At 36.3% G+C, this 20,894-nt stretch overlaps 1 protein-coding gene across 2 annotated transcripts; it reads left to right on the top strand.

Moving 5' to 3' along the window:
- Nucleotides 1-593: 593 nt before the first annotated feature.
- On the top strand, nt 594-20,682 carry IFI44 (interferon induced protein 44). Of its 2 annotated transcripts, none has more exons than XM_040232477.1 (9): nt 594-724; nt 959-1,410; nt 4,056-4,092; nt 5,016-5,211; nt 5,376-5,522; nt 13,099-13,270; nt 14,501-14,601; nt 16,627-16,801; nt 20,203-20,682. In XM_040232477.1, exons 2-9 carry the CDS (start codon nt 969-971, stop codon nt 20,205-20,207), a joined length of 1,275 nt encoding a protein of 424 aa, XP_040088411.1. In that variant the 5' UTR covers nt 594-724; nt 959-968; the 3' UTR covers nt 20,208-20,682. The 2 variants fall into 2 exon arrangements, with proteins under 2 accessions (XP_040088411.1, XP_040088410.1); XM_040232476.1 differs by having other exon boundaries at nt 607-724; nt 20,210-20,682.
- Nucleotides 20,683-20,894: the final 212 nt, after the last annotated feature.

The raw sequence follows: 20,894 nt of genomic DNA, 5'->3' as shown, positions 1-20,894 counted from the left end.
TCCCACCAAGGGGGAAAAAAAAAATAAAACTCAAGAAGGAAAAGGAATTGTGTTGGCCCTACAAAACAAATCTGTGGGTTGTGTTCAGCCTATAGGACACAAGTTTTTGACCCCCAGCAATGTGGAATCAGAGAAGGGGTTTTAGTGTGAAATTTACATTATTCAGTAAATATTTTACAAATGACTGGTTCTGTTGAAGGTTGAAGAGACAGTATTGGAGAGGAGGCAAACAGAAAAGTAGAGGGACCAGTTAGGAAACTGTTTAAACAATCTACATTTGTTGGTTTAGAATATATTGATAGCAGAGATGAAGAGAAATGAACATATTTGAGATGCATGCTGCAGGTAGAATAGACATTGCTTTTTGTGTGTGTCCATGTTTAGAAACTGAATTGTCCTTAAAAATTTTTTTTTAATCATTAAAAAAAAAAAGTAGTGAGCTATTAGGCTTTCTTCCTTCTGACTTCAATTCCTTGATTCTTCTAATATAATTTTTATATGACTTTACTATCTAAAATTAACTGGATCCCTTTATGCTTGCTTACTAGAGGAAGTGAGCACACAGCCAACTGGCCTGAACCTCACTAAGTTTCAGTTTCCTTTTCTCTGCTTCTCCAAAGCCTCAAGGTTGCTGAGAAAGTTTTTGGTCTCACTTTGTGCCTGCCTAGCTGTCAGACAGAGCAGCTACCCTCAGCTTCAACACTTGAAGAGATCCTCCAAACAGGTAAATGGCTTTCCACTTTTCCTAGCCTCTTGCAAATGGTTGTCTTTTTTTTTTTTTAATTAAAAAAGAAATCATTAGAATGAAAAACTAGCTAATGACTTTTCTTGCTATTTATTCACCTTCTGTTTACATATTTCATTTGTAATGCAAAGTAAATAAGAAGCATTAATGCAAATGTTTTGGCAGTGCAAAAATTTCAATAGTTAATGGAAAATTTATTTGATTTTCCACCAGATTGAGAAGTATGGCAGTGGCAACTCGTTTGACATGGATGCAAGAAAAACAGCTGCAAAATTACTTTGGAGAAAAGCAGTTTATCCTTCTCTATAAGGCCGGTGTCCATGGATTCTCTACTAATAGTTTGTTTCAGATATGCTCTAGACAAGGACCTACTCTAACAATGATTTACAGTGAAGATCGGATTGTTGTGGCATATATGCACAAGAACTGTGGGGAAAGAAACTATTTAGTCACTGTTTTTGTCTTTCAAAAGACTACAATTACAGAAAGCAAAGTAGGACCATTTAAACTACTTATGTCATTTGATAAAGACCCTGATGGAAATCTTGACGTCTGTATACATCTAAAGGAAAAAACCATGTATTTTAGTAAAAATGCAAAGGAAAAACTTGGACTATTTCAAAATTATATTTCCTTCCAGGACTGTGAAGTTTTTCGATGTGAAGGTATGTTTAACCAGATAGATAACCCTTCACATTTGGAGGGTTCTAGCTGACCCATTCATGTAAGGAACAATAATTTTTTATACTTGTCCTTATCATCAGGGAGCCCAGACTGAAAACTGGCCCAAATTGTTTTCTACAACACAAACATGGTCAAAAGTTACATATCCAGAGTTCTCTGGAGTGTGGGGAAGGGGTAGGGAGGAGGAGATATTGTGGAAGGAAGTGAGAGAGAGAGAACAGAAAGCAAACTTGAAGATTGTGAGACTGTTAGAAAGAAACCAGAGCTTGAACTTCTCTTCGCTGGTACTCGATGCTTTCTGCTGCAGTTTCCTATTATATCAATCATATCAAAAGACCAAAGTTAGTTTGCCCATTGTTCTACTAAAGACATAAATTGTTTCTTATATTTGCTGTTACAACCAATGCTCCTGTATTATCTGTATGCATATAAGTACACAAAAATACTTCTTTATGGTAACATCCCCATAGTGCAGTTGCTGTTTAAGAATTATGTACATTTGCATTTGGATAGATACCTTCCAAAAGCTTCAGTTGTCTGTGCTACCCACAAAAGTGTTGTAGACATGCTTGTTTATGGGCCAGATACTGCCCGGACTCTAAAATAATACCATGCTGCCTTTTAGTCTTTAGCTACTTACATGTCAATATATCAATTTGTAATATAGAAATGGCTTCCGGTGGCTCAGTGATAAAGAATCTGCCTGATAATGCAGGGGATGAAGGAGACTTGGGTTGGATTCCTAGGTCAGGAAGATCCTCTGGAAAAGGAAATGGCAACCCGCTCCAGTATTCCCATGGATAGAGAATCCTGGTGGGCTACAGTCCATGGGGTCACAAAGAATTTAACATGACTGAAGTAACTTAGCACATAATTCTTAGCCAGGAACATACTGTTAAAGATATTCAAGAGAAAAATACCATCCTTGTAGCAAATATCACTAGTTTATTTTCCAGGAGATAAGACTACTAGCATATTTATAAGAAAATTAGACCTAGTTACTTTTTTTCTTTCCCTGGTAAAGAGAGTGAATGTATCCTAGGTCAGTTGTTTTAACTTCTACCTCCCTAATGATCCATCCACAGTATTATATATAGTAGTAATTTTTTCCTTTTTATTTTCCTATAATATTCATTGTAATGATTCCATCACACTATAAAAAAGATCAAGTCACTTTTGGTGACCATTTGGGTTTTCCAGTTTGGGCCTAGTACAAATAATATTGCTATATATGTTCTTGTATATGTCTTTTGGTTCATGTATGTATATAATTTTTTTGAAGAATATAAGTATGAAATTGGTCATCAGGTATGTGTATATTCAGTTTCAGTAGATACAGATAAAGTTTTCCAGCATTGTCATACCCATTTTCATTACCACAAGCAGTGTATGAGACTTTCTGTCTCTCTAAAACTTTCCCCAAATCTTTTATTACTGATTTTACAATTTGTAGCCATTCTGGTATGCAACTTGGGGTGTGACATTTTGTGAATTTGGCTCTTTTTGATTAGACTAGTTAGTAATTTATTTCATATTTTACATTAATTACTATATTAATTTATTCTTTTTCAATTTGTAGAAAGTTGCCTTTTTATTTTTGTTATATTCTTATATTTCTAAGATTTGTTCCCCTTTATTCTTTTGTTTCTATTTTCTGTTTCTTTCCTTCTTTCTTGTTATTCATGAAATATACACATCCCAAAGTTGATATTAAGTATTTATATTCTTATAGTCTATACATTTACAATTGTGATTTTTATTTCCTTTTGGATGTTAAAAAGTGCTTTGTGAAATCCTAAGAGGTTGCCCTTCTCTTTGTTTACCCTCATTCTTTCCTAGTTTTATTATATTGTTGTCATTGAACACAGTCTTCACTATTTCTACCTTTGATAACTTAAAGAATATTTCTTTGTAACCATGCATTTAGCTATATCTATAAATGTTCCACACAGTATTATTCTTTTGTTATTTAGAGTTACCAGCATCACTACACCTAATCCTTTCAGTTTTAAATCCACCAAAAAAGAGTAACCCTTTCTAAGAAACAAAAGAATGCTGAGCCTGAGTCTCACTGGTTCAGTGAAGAATCCTTTATTGTGCTCTCATTGTTTATGCACAAGTACTCCATTCCTTTTTACACCAAGAGGAAAATCAAATGGATTGGAAGTTCTAAGAGGCCCATCAGTTGATAGTAGGTTTTAGAGAAAATCTGGTGCCTGTGGTTTTTTATTTGTGTGTCTTTGTACATTATCCCCTTCAGATCTATTGGATTTATGGAGAAGATATTTTAGAGTATTTCGAGTCTTTCCCTGGCCTGTCTATGCCTCTAGGCCTTGCTAGTCTGATTCAGAGAGGCCCCAGCTCATATCTCTCATGTTGGAGTGGGTCACACACTATTGCTAAATAATTTGGTGAGAAAAAATCTTGCAGTGCCCACCAGCTCTGGACTCTTCAAATGAAATACATTAAGGAGATTTCCTGTAATTTTCTACTTGCTTTTTACTGTACTGTACTGTTCCGCAGAAAGGCAATTTTTGCATTTTATTCTAGTGACTTCATTGACATTCATTCAGTTCCAATCATTCAACAACCTGTAATCTTCATTATTCTTTGATTATTTCTCTAGATTTATTGGACAAAAGGAGGATGGATGGAATTACTGAGTAAGTCAATGTTTTAACTTTCTATTATTCTGTTCATTATCTGAGACTTATTCTACTATCCTTTCCTCTAAGTCTCTTCAGTCATGTCCAACTCTTTGCGACCCTATGGACTGTAGCCCACCAGGCTCTTCTGTCCATGGGATTCTCCAGGCAAGAATACTGGAGTGGGCTGGCCATGCCCTCCTCCAGAGGATCGTCCTGATTCAGGGGTTGAACCTGTGCCTCTTATGTCTCCTGCATTGGCAGGTGGGTTCTTTACCACTAGCACCACCTGGAAAACCGTATTCTACTATACAGTCTGTCAATAAAATTGGTAGTGTAAATTATAGCATATAACTTGTACGTCACGAAGAACAAACTATAATCATAAAATATTTCATAATTTCAATGTTAAAGCAAAAAGAGCACTGAGTGGATGAAAGGCATTTCTAATGTTTTTATATACTTAAAGGGAAATTATTATTTGGCTGAATGTCTATATTTTTGCTTAGAATTCTTAGAGCTATAGTTTTAACTGTTTCAGGGCAGGGGTGGTTGGCAGGGTGGGAATAGTTAGGATGAACTTCAAGAACATGTTAGAAACCATCTACTTCTATAAACTTCAAAAGTCACATATTGTCGTGGTTTTTGAAGTCTATTATTGATAATTTATCTTCTTGTTTAGCATAATTGCTGTTTATTCCAAGATTTATGTATACTTAAGTCCAAAAGCCTTCATGTCTGATTGGTTTTAGTTAAAACTGTTATTTTTACCTTTACTTCTTTTACAATAGGATTTGAGATGATAGTTTCATGTCTTTTTATACAAGTTGCTAGTTAGAAATAAATAACACAGAAGAAAAGAGACTGAATTCTAGGAAAATTTATGGTAGGGTCTTATGATTTAACCTTAGTCAACTGTTAAACTTGTCTTATCTAAACAGGCTCAAGGAGAGCTTATTGTGTGCTATCAGAAATTATGTACCACATGGAGGCCTGGTTCACAAAATTCGCATTCTGCTTCTGGGTCCAGTTGGAGCTGGGAAGTCTAGCTTTTTCAACTCAGTGAGGTCTATTTTCCGAGGCCATGTAACAAACCAGGCTTTGGTGGGTTCTAATCCAACTGGGACATCTGAAAAGGTGAGTCCATGCTAGATCACTCAGCTTTTGCTTCTTCGTTCAAGTTAACTAGATTTGAAATGTCTTTTGCTGATCCATTTCATTACACATAGAGTTCATTTCAATTTACAGTGGCTTTTTTTTTTTTTTAATGAGTTCTTAAAGCTGCTTTTTTCCCTTTGCAGTACAGAACATATTTCATTAAGGATGGGAAGGATAACAACACTCTGCCATTTATTCTGTGTGACTCAATGGGGCTGAGTGAGAAAGAAGGCCTGGACATGGATGACATACCCTATATCTTAGAAGGCCATTTTCCTGACAGATACCAGGTATGATTTAGCTAATTATTGAGAATGTATAATTGATATTTAAAATGTTTATTTTTGCCCACATTTGACAATATCAAACTCTAGTGCATTGGGATTTACTGTGTTAAACTATACTTGTTCATGATCCTTTTCTGCTTTTTGATATTTTATTTTATAAAGAATTAAAACATCCAAGGGGCTTCCCAGGTGGTGCTAATGGTAAAGAACTTGCCTGCTAATGCAGGAGACTCAAGAGACCTGGGTTCTATCCCTGGGTCGGGAAGATTCACTGGAGAAGGGCATGGCAACCCACTCCAGTATTCTTGCCTGGAGGATCCCATGGACAGAAGATACAGTCCGTATGGTCATGAAGGGTCAGACACAACTGAAGTGACTTAGCACACAAAGCATCCAAAGGATTCTTCTGTCATAGCTGTCATAACAGTGAATGCTATTTTATGTTCACTTGCTTTTGGTTATGTGAAACAGAAATCTAACTACATAAATATACTCACATGGGTGATTTTTCTTATGTAACAGGAAGTCTGAAGGTAGGCAGTTTTGGGACAGTGTGGCAGGTTATTAATTTCAAGAGTCCTTCTGACTTCCGTTTCTGAGATCCCTCAGCATAAGGCATAATGTTTGCCCTCCCAACCCCACATTCATATGTTGAAGGCTTAATCCATAATGTGCTGAGGTTTGAGGGTAGAGAATTTTGGAGGTGATTAGATCATGACAGTGAAGCCCTCATAAATGAAATTAGTATCCTTGTAAGAAAGGACACAAGAGATGACCTCTCTAGAAGCCATATGAGGACACAGCAAGAAGTTGGCTCTCGCCACACACCAAATCTACTAGTTTGATCTTGGATTTCCTAGCTTCCAGAACTAAGAAATAGAAGTTTTTCTCTCTGACCTGTGACAGCAGGCCAGGATGACTAAGACATGTGGTTTTAATCTTTGTGTTCTCAAGATGACCATGCTAAGCACTGTCAATATTCCAGGCAAGAAAAAGGAAAATATTAAAGAGAAGAACCAGTTCAGTTGGCCTTTAAAGAAAAAAACACAAAAAAGTTCCTATTCCTTTTTATAAACATTTATATAATTAAGTTAATTATCAATTCATCTTGTTCCAAATGAATAGTCAAACGTGCCAACACCTTTCATTGAATGTCTTTTCATATTTTTCATTCTAAATATATATATTAATTTTTTTCCATAGTTTGTCTTATTAATATATATTTCAATTCCATTGTGATATTTTTATTATATTGTCTGATTGTTTTAATTTCCATGGCAATAAATTGTGTCTTGATAACTCACTGGATACATCATTCATTATTCACTTCTCACAGATTTTTGACTATTTCATACATATAATTTTTCAAATGAACTTGTTTGTGCTTTATTTGGTTGTTTCTGTGTTTGATTTGTTGGTGCTTTGATTGGGATGATGTGAAAACTTTATATTGCATGTCGATATACACCTTTGCACATCCAATATTTTTATCCAGAAACAGAAAATACTTTATTTTTAAATTCATGTAAGATTCGTTCATTCTTTAGTGTCAGGTTATCTTATAGAGGTAGCTAAGTTTATTCTTAAATGTTCTTTAAAAGAAATATTTGTTATAGAGAATTTTAAACCTATGTAAAAGTGGACAAAACTATTTAACAAATTTTTCCTTTACATTGCTTCAAAATTTTTTATTTCTAGCCAATCTTGATTCATCTATGTCTACCCACATTCTTCTCTCTTGCATTATTTGGAAGAATATATGAGACATCATAACATTTCACCCATCAATGAATATGCCTTTAAATATATGTTGCTATTGTTGTTGTTCATTTGATAAGTTGTGTCTGACCCTCTGGGACCTCATGGACTGCAACACACCAGGCTTCCTTGTCCTTCACTATCCCCTGGAGTTTGCTCAAACTCATGTCCATCGAGTCAGTGATGCCATCCAACCATCTCATCCTCTGTTGTCCCCATCTCCTCCTGCCCTCAATCTTTTCCAGCATCAGAGTCTTTTCCAATGAATCAGTTCTTTGCATCAGGTAGCCAAATTATTGGAGCTTCAGCTTCAACATTGGTCCTTCCATAGAAATATTCAGGATTTATTTCCTTTAGGATGACTGGTTTGATCTCCTTGCAGTCCAAGGCACTCTCAGGAGTCTTCTCCAGCACCACAACTTGAAAGCATCAATTCTTCGGCACTCCACCTTCTTTATTGTCCAATTCTTACATGCATACATGACTACTGGAAAAACCATGGCTTTGACTATATGAATCTTTGTCAACAAAGTAATGTTTTTCCTTTTTAATATGCTGTCTAGGTTTGTCATAGTTTTCCTTATAAGAAGCAAGTGTCTTTTAATTTCAGGGCTGCAGTCACTGTCCACAGTGATCTGGAGCCAAAGGAAAGAAAAACATGTAACTGCTTCTATTCCTACCCACCCACTTCTATTTGTTATGAAGTGATGGGACCGAATGCCATGATCTTAGTTTTTTGAATGTTGAGTTTTAAGCCAGCTTTTTCACTCTCCTCTTTCATCCTCATCAAGAAGCTCTTTAGTTCCTCTTTACTTTCTGCCATTAGAGTGTTGTCATCTGCATATGTGAGGTTGTTGATATTTCTTCTGGCAATTTTGATTCCATCTTTGTGATTCATCTAGTGTGGCATTTACATAATGTACTCAGCATAGAAGTTAAATAAGCGGGGTGACAACATACAGCCTTTATGTTCTTGTTTCCCAATTTTGAACCAGCTCGTTGTTCAATGTCTGACATGCATACAGGTTACTCAGGAGACAGGTAAGGTGGTCTGGTATTCCCATCTCTTTAAGAATTTTCCACAGTTTGTTGTGATTCACACAGCCAAAGGTTTTAGCATAATCAGTGACACAGAAGTAGATATTTTTCTGGAATTCCCTTGCTTTCTCTATGATTTAATGAATGTTGGCAATTTGATCCCTGGTTCCTCTGCCTTTTCTAATCTAGCTTGTGTATTTGGTTCACTTACTGCTGAAGCCTAGCTTGAAGGATTTTGAGCATTACCTTGCTAACATGTGAAATAAGTGCAACTGTACAGGAATCTGAACATTTTTTGGCATTGCCTTTCTTTGGAATTGGAATAAAAACTGACTTTTCCAGTCCCGTGGCCGCTGCTGAGTTTTCCAATTTTGCTGACATATTGAATGTCGCACTTTAGCAGCAGCATCTTTTAGGATTTGAAATAACAGCTGGAATTCCATCACCTCCACTAGCTTTGTCCATAGTAATGTTCCCTAAGGCCTACTTGACTGCACATTCCAGGATGTCTGACTCTAGGTGAGTGACCACACTGTCGTGATTATCTGGGTCATTAAGACCTTTTTGGTATAGTTCTTCTGTGAACTCTTCCCACATCTTCTTAATGTCTTCTGCTTCTGTTAGGTACTACCATTTCTGTCTTTTATCACGTCCTTCCTTGCATGAATTGTTCCCTTGATCACTCCAATTTTCTTGAAGAGATCTCTAGTCTTTCTGGTGGCTCAGATGGTAAAGAATCTGCCTGCAATGCAGGAGACCCAGGGTTGATCTCTGGGTGAGAAAGACCTCCTGGAGGAGGGAATGGCTACTCTTCCCAGTATTCTTGCCTGGAAAATTCCATGCACAGAGGAGCCTAGCAGGCTACAGCCCATGGGGTTCCCAAGAGTTGGACATGACTGAGAGACTAACATTTTCACTTTTATTTGAATATATATATATATTTTAAATTTATTATTAATATATATATTTAATTTATATTTAACATGCCAAATGTTTTATATATGTATGTATATATACATATATATATATACACTCATGGCACATATGTGTCTTTTATTAAATATAGCCATAATATGCTTATCACATCTAAAAGTTATACTTGTTCTTAATTGGCAAACTATTACTCATTTCTCTTCATCATGCATCTTTTTTTCAACAGTTTCTTAGAAACATTATTCAAATAAATCTCTCCAGCCTCTTTTAGTCTGTATGCTTTGTCTCTATATCTTCTGGTATTCTTCTTTGAAATTAATTTTTTGAGAAATCTAGTTGTTTGTTTTCTAGACTAACCTATAGTCTGAACTTTGCTGTTTGTTTCAATTGATGTGGGTTTCCAAAACCATGGAAAAAATTCCAAAACCATGCCTGGGGCATGTTTAAATTCAGTATCTGCTTCATAGGTGGTGTTGTGTTCTTTCATGAAGAGGCATACAACTTTGGGTTTTCTCATTTTCCTAATATAGATATTCATCAGTGTTCAATCTCTAGATCCTTTACTGAAGTGTGAAAATAGTGATATTCTTTCTATCACTCCTTCGTTTCGCATATGAAAGAGAAACTTCCCTTCTTCTATTACTAGATTATTTAGTGGTAGAGCTTATATAGGAAAGGTAGAAATGTATGCTCCATTTTTTCTCTTTTTTACAAACTTTTGAAACAATAAGTTAGTTCTTTGTATCTGCCAACAATTACCATTTATTATTTTATTATCCATATGAACACATGAATTGAACATACTTGATGTGCTTCTATTTATTATGTTTTTCTCCATTTTGATTATGAACACATGAATTGAACATACTTGATGTGCTTCTGTTTATTATGTTTTTCTCCATTTTGATACCATTTTTGACAAGTGGAAGCCTCTACATTTTGGATACTGAGTGGGGTTTTTTTGACAGAAACCTGAAAAATCTTCTATATTTCTTATTTATGATATACTAGATATTCAAGCCACATTGTATATATTTCCAGTTCTAGATTTTAAATCAATGATTTCTCTAAGGAGTCTTTGCTTAGGTCATTAGAACTGTTGATTACTTCTTAGTTGGCCACTGGTTCTTGCCCTTTTCTGTAGATAGGGCTAAGATACACACACACACACACACATACACACACATACATATATAATATATGTACTTATGATAAAATATATTATGAATTCATGAAGAAAATTTCCATTCAAATTCAGGGCTAGAGAATTTTTACTTAATCTCTTCTATCTCACATAATCCTAAAGGAAATTAATTCTGAATATTCACTGGGAGGGCTGAAGTGCTAAAACTTTGGCCATCTAATGCGAAGGGCCTATTCATTGGAAAAGACTCTGATATTGGGAAAATTGAGGGTAGGAGGAGAAGAGGGGGTGACAGAGGATGAGATGGTTGGATGGCATCACTGACTCAATGGACATGAGTTTGAGCAAACTCGGGGAGATAGTGAAGGACAAGAATGTGCTGCAGTATATGACTTAGTCACTGAACAACAATCTGACATTTGTATCTCATTTCTCCAAAGCAGAGAATCCCTATTCTCAAGTACATCAGAGGTGGCAGAATATCATATCACCACTCATTTGCTTTATTGCACATAATATTCACTGTGGTCTCAGAGCAAAATTTCTATTACTACTATGAACAGTCTAATCATGATCATATTTAATACCAACATAATATAAACACAATCAAAGCTGGAAACAATGTCATCTTTTAGCAGATTTTTATATTCAATTTAGGAAATATGTAACAGAAATATATAAATGACTATGCTTTCGAGTCAAATTATTTATCTTTGTGTGGTTATGATCCCACTGGATGTAAAAGCCTATTTGTTTAAAGTTAAAGATAGCTTTTAAAATTTAGTTTTATATTTATGTTTATCATCTATACAAAGTCAAATCTAGAAAAGAAGCGACATAAACCACAGCAGGATCCTCTATGATCCACCTCCCAGAATTCTGGAAATAAAAGCAAAAATAAACAAATGGGACCTAATTAAAATTAAAAGCTTCTGCACAGCAAAGGAAAATATAAGCAAAGTGAAAAGACAGCCTTCCGAATGGGAGAAAATAATAGCAAATGAAGCAACTGACAAACAACTAATCTCAAAAATATACAAGCAACTCCTGCAGCTCAATTCCAGAAAAATAAACGACCCAATCAAAAAATGGGCCAAAGAACTAAATAGACATTTCTCCAAAGAAGACATACGGATGGCTTACAAACACATGAAAAGATGCTCAACATCACTCATTATTAGAGAAATGCAAATCAAAACCACAATGAGGTACCATTTCACACCAGTCAGAACGTCTGCGATCCCAAAATCTGCAAGCAATAAATGCTGGAGAGGGTGTGGAGAGAAGGGAACCCTCCTACACTGTTGGTGGGAATGCAAACTAGCACAGCCACTATGGAGAACAGTGTGGAGATTCCTTAAAAAATTGCAAATAGAACTGCCTTTTGACCCAGCAATCCCACTGCTGGGCATACACACTGGGGAAACCAGAAATGAAAGAGACACATGTACCCCAATGTTCATCACAGCACTGTTTATAATAGCCAGGACATGGAAACAACCTAGATGTCCATCAGCAGATGAATGGATAAGAAAGCTGTGGTACATATACACAATGGAGTATTACTCAGCCGTTAAAAAGAATACATTTGAATCAGTTCTGATGAGATGGGTGAAACTGGAGCCGATTATACAGAGTGAAGTAAGCCAGAAAGAAAAACACCAATACAGTATACTAACACATATATATGGAATTTAGAAAGATGGCAATGATGACCCTGTATGCAGGACAGCAAAAAAGACACAGATGTGTATAGCGGACTTTTGGACTCAGAGGGAGAGGGAGAGGGTGTGATGATTTGGGAGAATGGCATTGAAACATGTATAATATCATGTAAGAATCGAATTGCTAGTCTATGTCCGATGTAGGATATGGCACACTTGGGGCAGGTACACGGGGATGACCCAGAGAGATGTTGTGGGGAAGGGGGTGGGAAGGGGGTTCATGTTTGGGAACGCATGTACACCCGTGGTGGATTCATGTCAATGTATGGCAAAACCAATACAGAATTGTAAAGTAAAATAAAAAATAATTAAAAAAAAAAAAGAAGAAGGTGTACTCAAAGAATCCATCTCTTCTCTGAGTCATAAAATACATTCCTCCTCTTTTCTTATAAGTACCCATATAAAAATTTATAGTTTATTTGTGGTTTCTCCTTTCTTAGAGAGGTGATAGAATACTATATGTCACTGATGAATCAGATTTTTTGCCACTACAAATAGTCCTGAAGTTAATAGCCTTGTATATATATCACTTTTTATTTTGCCAGTATATATGTGGGACAGATTTCCAGCATAGGAATTGCTAGTTCAAGAGTAAACACATCCTATTTTTAATCACTTTCTCCCTTGTATTCTGCCAATACCAGATTTTTTTCTGAATGCTTTCACTTCCACCTTTATCCACATTGCTTCTTCTATCTCGAATGCTTTCTACCATCTCCTTATTCCCCTTATCAGACTAACTCTCCCCCAACATTTTAGCTTTCTGAGTATATGACCCTTCCTCACAGAAGCTTTACCTGACCATATGAAAGGACAGCTATCTAATTGCATAACAACTGTCTTCCCTACCAGATTGTTAGCCCCTTAATGTTAGAGACATGCCTGTTTTGTTCAGTTTCAGTCACTCGAACTGTGCTTGGTGCAGAGTGTGTGCCTATAAATATTCATTGAATTAATATGTTGATTTATGTTTACTTTACAGTTTAATTCCTTGAAACTAAGGCCAAAAGGCATTGGTAACCATACAGGCTGCCCATTGCTGAACGACAGAATCCATTGTGTGGCATTTGTGTTCAATGCCAACTCTGTTGGAGAGCTCTCCAATGAGATGGTGAGAAAGATCAAAAGAATTCGAAGGGAGTTGATTAAGTCTGGTGAGTCTCTTTCCACTTTACTTCTAGGGCAAATGATTATATTGTTAGGTGGTTTGGGGACAGGATGAAGAACTTAAGAAACTGCATATGTGAATGTGTGTGTGCTTCAGTTGTGTCTGACTCCTGGAGACTCTATGGACTGTAGTCCACCAGGTTCCTCTGTTCATGGGATTCTCCAGGCAAGAATACTGGAGTGGGTTGTCATCTCCTCCAGGGGATCTTCTCAACCCAGGGGTTGAACCCACGTCTCTTATGGCTCCTTCATTGGCAGGGAGGTTCTTTACTACTAGCACCACCTGGGAAGCCCTCATAGGTGAATATTCTCCTGGCTAATCAGTGTGATTCCATCAAATTGATCCCTCACAAGCTGAGTGACTTTGTGCCTCAATTTTCTGATCTATAAAATTGTAGTATAATCATAGAGCCTACCTCAGAGATTTATTACAAAGATTAAACAAATCAATATAGATGAAGAGATTACTATAATCCTCACTGCCTGCTACCTCGGCATTCTAGCATGTGTTTATTTACCAAGAATCCTAAATTCCCCCTTGTTTCTTAAAGGGTTAGAAAGTAGAAAAGAACATTTCAGTAAGAAAAAGATGTAGGAAAGTAACATGTTGAGTAGGGAGAGGTAACATCAAGGCTTCGGAGAAGGTAAATAGGATTAGGGAATTAGGGTGCCTTAATGGTTTTTCTAGGCTCTGTTTTCCATTCTGTTTGCAGATGAGCCAATTTGTCACAACTTTGATTAAGTTAGAAGCAGAGAATGATTGATTTACTTGCTCACTGAAGTTTAAAAGCTTTCAAGGGTGGTGTGCAGGGAGGTGATTGCTAAAATTCCATCTCCTTCTTGAGGTGTCTTTTCCCCCATCTTGTGTGTTAGAGTTCTTTTGGTTTTCTCTAATCTCCATAAAAACACAAATGTTTGGATAGGATGTGAAATCAATCAATAATGCTATAGTGTATTTTAGTTACCTCTTCCAAGAGGTGGTTTCTTTTGAAGTCTTGTTTTTTCCCATAGGAGGCAATGAAGGATATTTTCTCTGTTAGACGAATTCCAAGTATAAATGAGTAGTTAAGGGGGACATTTTTGGTGGGGGATACGGAACCTTCTCAAGTCTCTGAAATTGCTCCATAGATAGCATATTGCATAACTGATAGCTGATTAAATGAAAAATATTGGTGTTGTCTTTAATAATGAAAATAATATGGATCTTTTTGGCATAGATGTGGTCCATGTGGTGTTGCTCACTCATGTGGATACCTTGGATCTGATTACAAAAGGTGACCTCATAGACATATACAAATGTGTGCCTGTGAAACTTAAGGTAATGGGTGATGCTATTTGTAAACATATTTTCTGGGGTATTATGTCACTCTAATCACATATTACTGTGTATAAAAATAAAAACAAACACCTATTGAGTTTAAGAAGAATTAAAACAATTGCTTGGGATAACTCAGGTTCATTTTCCAATTTTTAAAAATTAAATATATATTTATCTTCACACTGACACAGATATTTCCATTCACTACAATTTAATTCAGTTAGGTTCTGTTCGACTTATATCAATTACCTTGATGATCAAGGAACTATGAGAGTCTCCAATCAAATACACAAATAACAAAAATAATTTCCCTGCACTAAAAAGCTTATAATTTTGTAGGAAGAGGTAAAGAGACTGGGGGAGGTGGTAGGATAAGAAGAAATTGACAAAAGAATGTGATATGATTGAGTGTGATAAACAGAAATGATTAAAAATAAAATGTTTTGAAAATTTAGAGAAGGGAAGATAATACTTTAAAGGGGAGGTGGGTGATTTCATTACTGGGGTGGTACTGAGGAGGAGCATTTCAGGAAGTGAAGGGACCAAAAGGGGAAAAACTGAGGCCCTGGATAAGTCAATGCATCAATAAGGGGAAAGGTAGTGTGTATGGGAAGCATGGCAGTGTTTAGTTTAGGGGAGGGCTGAATCCTTGGAGTGATAGAGAGAGGAAGTTACATTTGCATGAGATGATTCTATTAATTAGGTGCATTATATGGAATTACAGCAATTTTTTTGAAAGAGCAATGGTATGACCAAAGTTAAGCCAATAAAAATCTGCCACCCACGTGCAAAATAGATTGGAGTCCAGGGAACCTGGAGGTGGGAACTGCAGTTGGGAGGAAATAAAGATAGTTAATATTTGTTGAGAACTGCTGCTGCTTAGTGGCTTCAGTCGTGTCTGACTCTGCAACCCCATGGACTGTAGACCACTAGGCTCCTCTGTCCATGGGGATTCTCCAGGCAAGAATACTGGAGTTGGTTGCCATGCCCTTCAGGGGATCTTCCTGACCCAGGGATTGAATTCTTTACCACTGAGCCAACAGGGAAGCCCATTGAGCACTAAATATGTGATGTATATTCTTATTCAGTACTTCGTAACAACTTTATGAGATGGGCACTGTCATCACCACATTTGATAGATAAGGAAACAGAAGCACACAGAGTAAAGCAATTGCTAGCTTACTGATGGTGCTAGGAGGTGACAGAGTCCTATTTTGAACCTAGGAAGTGTGGTTCCACAAATAAACTAGGCTAAGCTTGAATTAAGCATAACATTAAATTAGTCTAGCAAAACCGACTTATCCTGAGACTAACCTTTAAAAGGAAACTGAAAGGGAACTTCCCTGGTGCTACAGTGGATTAGAATCCACCTGCCAATGCAGGGAACACGTGTTTGATCCCTGGTCCAGGAAGACTCCGCACGTCCTGGAGCAACCAAGCCCATGTGCCGCAACTCCTAAGCCTGAGTGGGGCAACTACTGGAGCCTGCGCCCTCTAGAGTCCACACACTGCAACTGCTGAAGCTCATGTGCCTAGTACCTGTGATCCGCAACAAGAGAAGCCCTTGCAATGAGAAGGCTGCACGTTTCAACTAGAGGCTAACCTCCACTCGCTACGACTAGAGAAAGTCTGCGCAAAGCAGCAAAGACCTAGCACAGCCAAAAATAAATAAAAATTGGAAAGAAATTTTAAAAAGAAATGAAAGGAAATGATAGATTTTAATATAAGGTGTTAAAATGCTTGAATTTCAGTGTAGTTTGTATGAAACTATTAGGTACCTTTCACTTCTAATTCATATTGAGTCTATGATGTGTATTCTAAGTGAAAATTAGCATTGATATTAGAACTTGACTTGTGAAGTTCTCGAAGAAACCCCTTTATGGGGCCAGATCTCTGTCTCTACATTCTCCAACGGCAAAAGCATTGCCAAGTTCTTACTTTGTTTGTACTTTCATAATTTATATTGACATAGAATTGTATTTTGCACTGTTTTAAGATTTCTGGGTTTTGCATTTTCTATTGCAGCTAGAGGCAGTTCACAGAAAACTTGGATTCGCTCTTTCTGACATCTTTGTGGTTAGTAATTATACCTCAGAGTGGGAACTGGAGCCTGTCATAGATGTCCTGATCCTCTCTGCACTGAAAGAGATGCTGTGGGCTGCAGATGATTTCTTAGAGAATTTGCCTCTTGAGAAAACAGGTAGATGTGTTTGATGGTGTAAAAGCTTCAAGGTGTCCACTATGTGGCTACTTCCAGTTTGGGTATATACTGGACCTACACTATTTCTTCCCCTTGTCTTGTTTTAAAATGAAAATTTGAAATGATTCACCTCTGTCTTAACAGACCAAGCAGTATCCTTGTTCTCTTTTGTCAAAATGGGCTTTGCTGCTTGGGACTCACAAAGGGATTGACTCAGCATTGTTTCTGATCAGATGGGATCTTTGATTATTGGTTCTTCCTTGGAGCTTTATCCTTATGCCTGTTTTTTGACTTGACTTTTCAATGGCTTTCCCTTATCAGAGCCTGTCTTAATGCGGTATAATCAGTTCTGGGTAGATGTGGGTGCTTTTCCTGTTTATGACTTCAGATTTTAGTATTATGTGTATTTCCTATTATCAACCTGTGTATAATACATGCTGTACTGTTCCAATCAAAGATAAGGCAGGAGTGTTAACCTAAACTCAAATCTTATTTCAGTTTGTGGGAAATCAGAGTATCATTTTATCTCTGGCTCTCTCGCTTGCAAACTCCTGGGAAACTGTCACATTACTACGTTTGCAGTTCTGACTCTGCCATCTTGGTTTTTCCATTCCTTCTCTTCCTCATGGGGCATGCACTCCCAAAGTCAGGGTTGGTTTAGACCTCCTATAGCCCAATATTTCTTCCTACTGATTGGTTTCCCTTGCTGCTGCTAAGTCGCTTCAGTCGTGTACGACTCTGTGCAACCTCATAGACGGCAGCCCACCAGGCTTCGCCGTCCCTGGGATTCTCCAGGCAAGAATACTGGAGTGGGTTGTCATTTCCTTCTCCAAAGCAGGAAAGTGAAAAGTGAAAGTGAAGTCATTCAGTCGTGTCCGACTCTTAGCGACCCCATGGACTGCAGCCTACCAGGCTCCTCCACCCATGGGATTTTCCAGGCAAGAGTACTGGAGTGGGGTGCCATTGCCTTCTCCGTGCTTTTCCCTGGATAACCCATTAAGAATATGTTGTTTTCCTTTACTCAGAGATCAGAATAAAGAAATGATCAAATATGAATAAAGAAAATAAGTGAGCACGTTGCATGTTAAAGCTTTTAATTTCATAATAGAAAAGTGAAAAGTGTGAAATGAGAAAACATGGGAAAAAAGGAAGCAGTTGAACCTGAGGGGGATATTTTATCTAAATCTAGAATGAAATTACACATACAAAATCATAATACCTATAAAGAGGAACAGCACAATTTAAGTCATTAATTGTATAAAAGACTAATAATTTCTTTAAAAATTATGTACTGTATCTGTGAAAAATTAAAGTTTCTCCTTGTAAAACTGAAGTCTAACTTGAGTGTGTACATACGTGTGTGTGTGTGGTATGTGTGTGTCATTTTGGAAAATATTATTCTAATACAACTTGTCAACATCTTCTGACCTTCACCCATATTGTCTTAATTTTTGCCTTCTTATGTTATTTCTAAAGTGCTTGATTCTCTTTGGGTCCTTATTAATGTTGTATTCTTTAACCTAAAGCCATTTTTGTTTGAATATCTGAACACTTCTTCAAGGATGTAGCAAATTAATATTACATAGAGATTTCATTTCATGTAGCAATGAAAATTAAAGAGCTATAACTATATACAATAGTATCAATAAATATTAAAAATATACTATTGACCAAAAGGAGAAAGATATGAATGAATCTATACATGATGAATAGATTTATATAAATCTCACAGAAGTTCTAAGTAAAACAAAGGAAATGATAATCTTTAAAATGATGATGGTCATAAAAATGAAGATGGTGATGATATTTCAAGGTGGAGAGGGGCTCTATGTAATATACTGCAATTTATTATCTGTTCTATTAATACTATTCATAGGCCTGGGGATTATCTCCAATTTGGGACTGTTATGAATAATGCTACTACAAAGATTCTTATACACATCTTTTGAGGCACATAAAAAATCGTCCCTAAGATGTATAACTGAGAAATTGCTAGCTCATTGGGTCTGCCTACATATCCTCAACCTTATTGGAAACAATCCAAAAGCCTCTTGACAGGTGAATAAGTAAAAAGATGTGGTATATCCACACAATGGAATACTACTCAGCAATAAAAAGAAGGAAATATTTTTACAGGCAAGTGTAGTAGACAGGAAGAATAAAAGAAAAGCAGGTCCTGGCAAGGGCCACAAAATAAATTTGTAATTATTGATAAACTGGATGCTATAAGGCATGAGACTCTTGGAACAAGTCCAGAGGGAACAGTTCATAATCTTGAAAACAAGATATGATCCTGCGACCCCAGACTGTTTCTCAACTGGCTTCTCAGAGTCACATGTTTTACATATCTGGTGGAAAATCTATAGATAAGAATATCAGTCTTAGTTACTGATTTGTTATTGGTTACTGTTTCTTAATTACTCAATGGTTAATGATCATTTTCTTCTTTGTCCCTGAAGCCCACATGAGTTATAGTTTAACTCCCTGCATATTCTTTCATTCACGGCTGAAGGCATAATAAAGCTGGCTTGGATTCGGTTTCGGCACCTTCACCTTGGAGCGGTGTTGGTTCCCTGATCCTCGCTTTTCTCTGAATTTTTGTGTCTTATTTCTCATTCTCTTGCCGTATCGCGCTTTCGGAAACCCTGCTTGTCGAGCTGATCTCGACAGGCAAAAACATACACAAATCAGGTAGACTATTTTATTTCTTTACCTCCCAAGGTGGAGGGGGTTTGTGAAGAGTAAGTAGCCACCTGGTGCTTCTGCAGGAGCTAAAAGTGTCCTTTGTTTCGATCAGAATGGTGGTGAAATGGATATTTGCTTTAATATCATTTTTAAGTTGAATATTTGTATTTAATGTACTTTCCTGCATGTATTGTATATTCCATACCAACACAGAAAAAAATTAATATCATAGAAAACTTTTGGAATTATGCAGAACTGGATCTAAATCCCTATTATGCCACATAATTTGCAATCTTTTAAAAAATCTTTAATTTCCCATTTTACATAGATATGTCATAAACACTAAATTAGATAATATACGTAACTAAATCATTAGATAATATATGTATATACATAATTAGATAATATATGTAACTACTTTAATATGTATAATGTATAATATGTATATATGTAATTAACAATATATGTGAATTAGGTGATATTCATAACTACATTAATCATTAGTGTAGGCACTTAGAAACATAAACCCCGATACGGAAGGACATTGCTAGTCTTATATTACAACAAACCAATAATCAACTATCAATCTCTCTATTGTAATTTTAATTTTATTGTAGTTGAAAATAAGCATAAGATTTGGACTTGGTGACTCATAAAAAATGAAAGAGACTTAAAATTGAATTTTCTTTCTTTCTTTTTGTTTGTTTGATATGCAGTTTAAAGAAGATACACCTTTAGCTTTAGGAGCATACGTCTCGGATTCAAAATCTGAAACAGTCAACAGAAACAAACTAAATGATTGGGTCATTTCTGCCCCCTAGTGGTCAATGCTCTAAATGGAGAAGACGGTGAAGGTTGAATTTGGAAGCTCAAATACAAACTAAGGCTTCTAATTTTGTTTTGTTTTTTTTAAAGGAAAACCATCACAACAGAAAAAAATGAACATATAATTTTGTTAAAGGTATGCGTTATTGAAATGGAAGATGATTTTCTCCTGGTGTTGAATATATGACAGCATTTGGAAATGCTGTGTCCTGTGCTAGAGTTTTTTTATTCCTGGCGTTATATCAGACATTATTCATGCATGTTTGCAAGCTAAGGTATTATTAACATATCCTACTTTAGCATATTTAAATAGAAATTTGAATGTATAATGCTCAAGGCCTTTGGTGATCAATAAATACATACAATGGGAACTTTTGTCTTTTGCTTTAAAACAATGTTATTCCCAATGACATTACTTTTGGATAATGAGGTTCGAACCCACTTACACATGAGTTAATTTGTGCAGGCAAATTACATTCATGTAGAACAGAAGAAACATTATGCTTCAGGAGTCATGTTCCTTCAATGTGAATTTATATTTGATTTAGTATTATTCTATACGAAAGAAGAGTCTGCAAATTAG

The sequence above is a fragment of the Oryx dammah genome, unplaced genomic scaffold (genome assembly GCF_014754425.2).
Source record: "Oryx dammah isolate SB20612 unplaced genomic scaffold, SCBI_Odam_1.1 HiC_scaffold_28, whole genome shotgun sequence".
In the NCBI taxonomy this organism is placed as follows: domain Eukaryota; kingdom Metazoa; phylum Chordata; class Mammalia; order Artiodactyla; family Bovidae; genus Oryx; species Oryx dammah.
This window is presented reverse-complemented; position numbering and strand designations above follow the sequence as displayed.

What these genes read in the sequence shown, in the direction of transcription:
- IFI44 (XM_040232476.1), top strand. Translation starts at nt 969, where the DNA reads ATGGCAGTGGCAACTCGTTTGACATGGATGCAAGAAAAACAGCTGCAA. An exon ending in AGGATGGATGGAATTACTGA is followed by an intron (nt 4,093 to 5,015) that starts GTAAGTCAATGT and finishes TTATCTAAACAG; the next exon opens with GCTCAAGGAGAGCTTATTGT. An exon ending in AAGGGAGTTGATTAAGTCTG is followed by an intron (nt 13,271 to 14,500) that starts GTGAGTCTCTTT and finishes TTTTTGGCATAG; the next exon opens with ATGTGGTCCATGTGGTGTTG.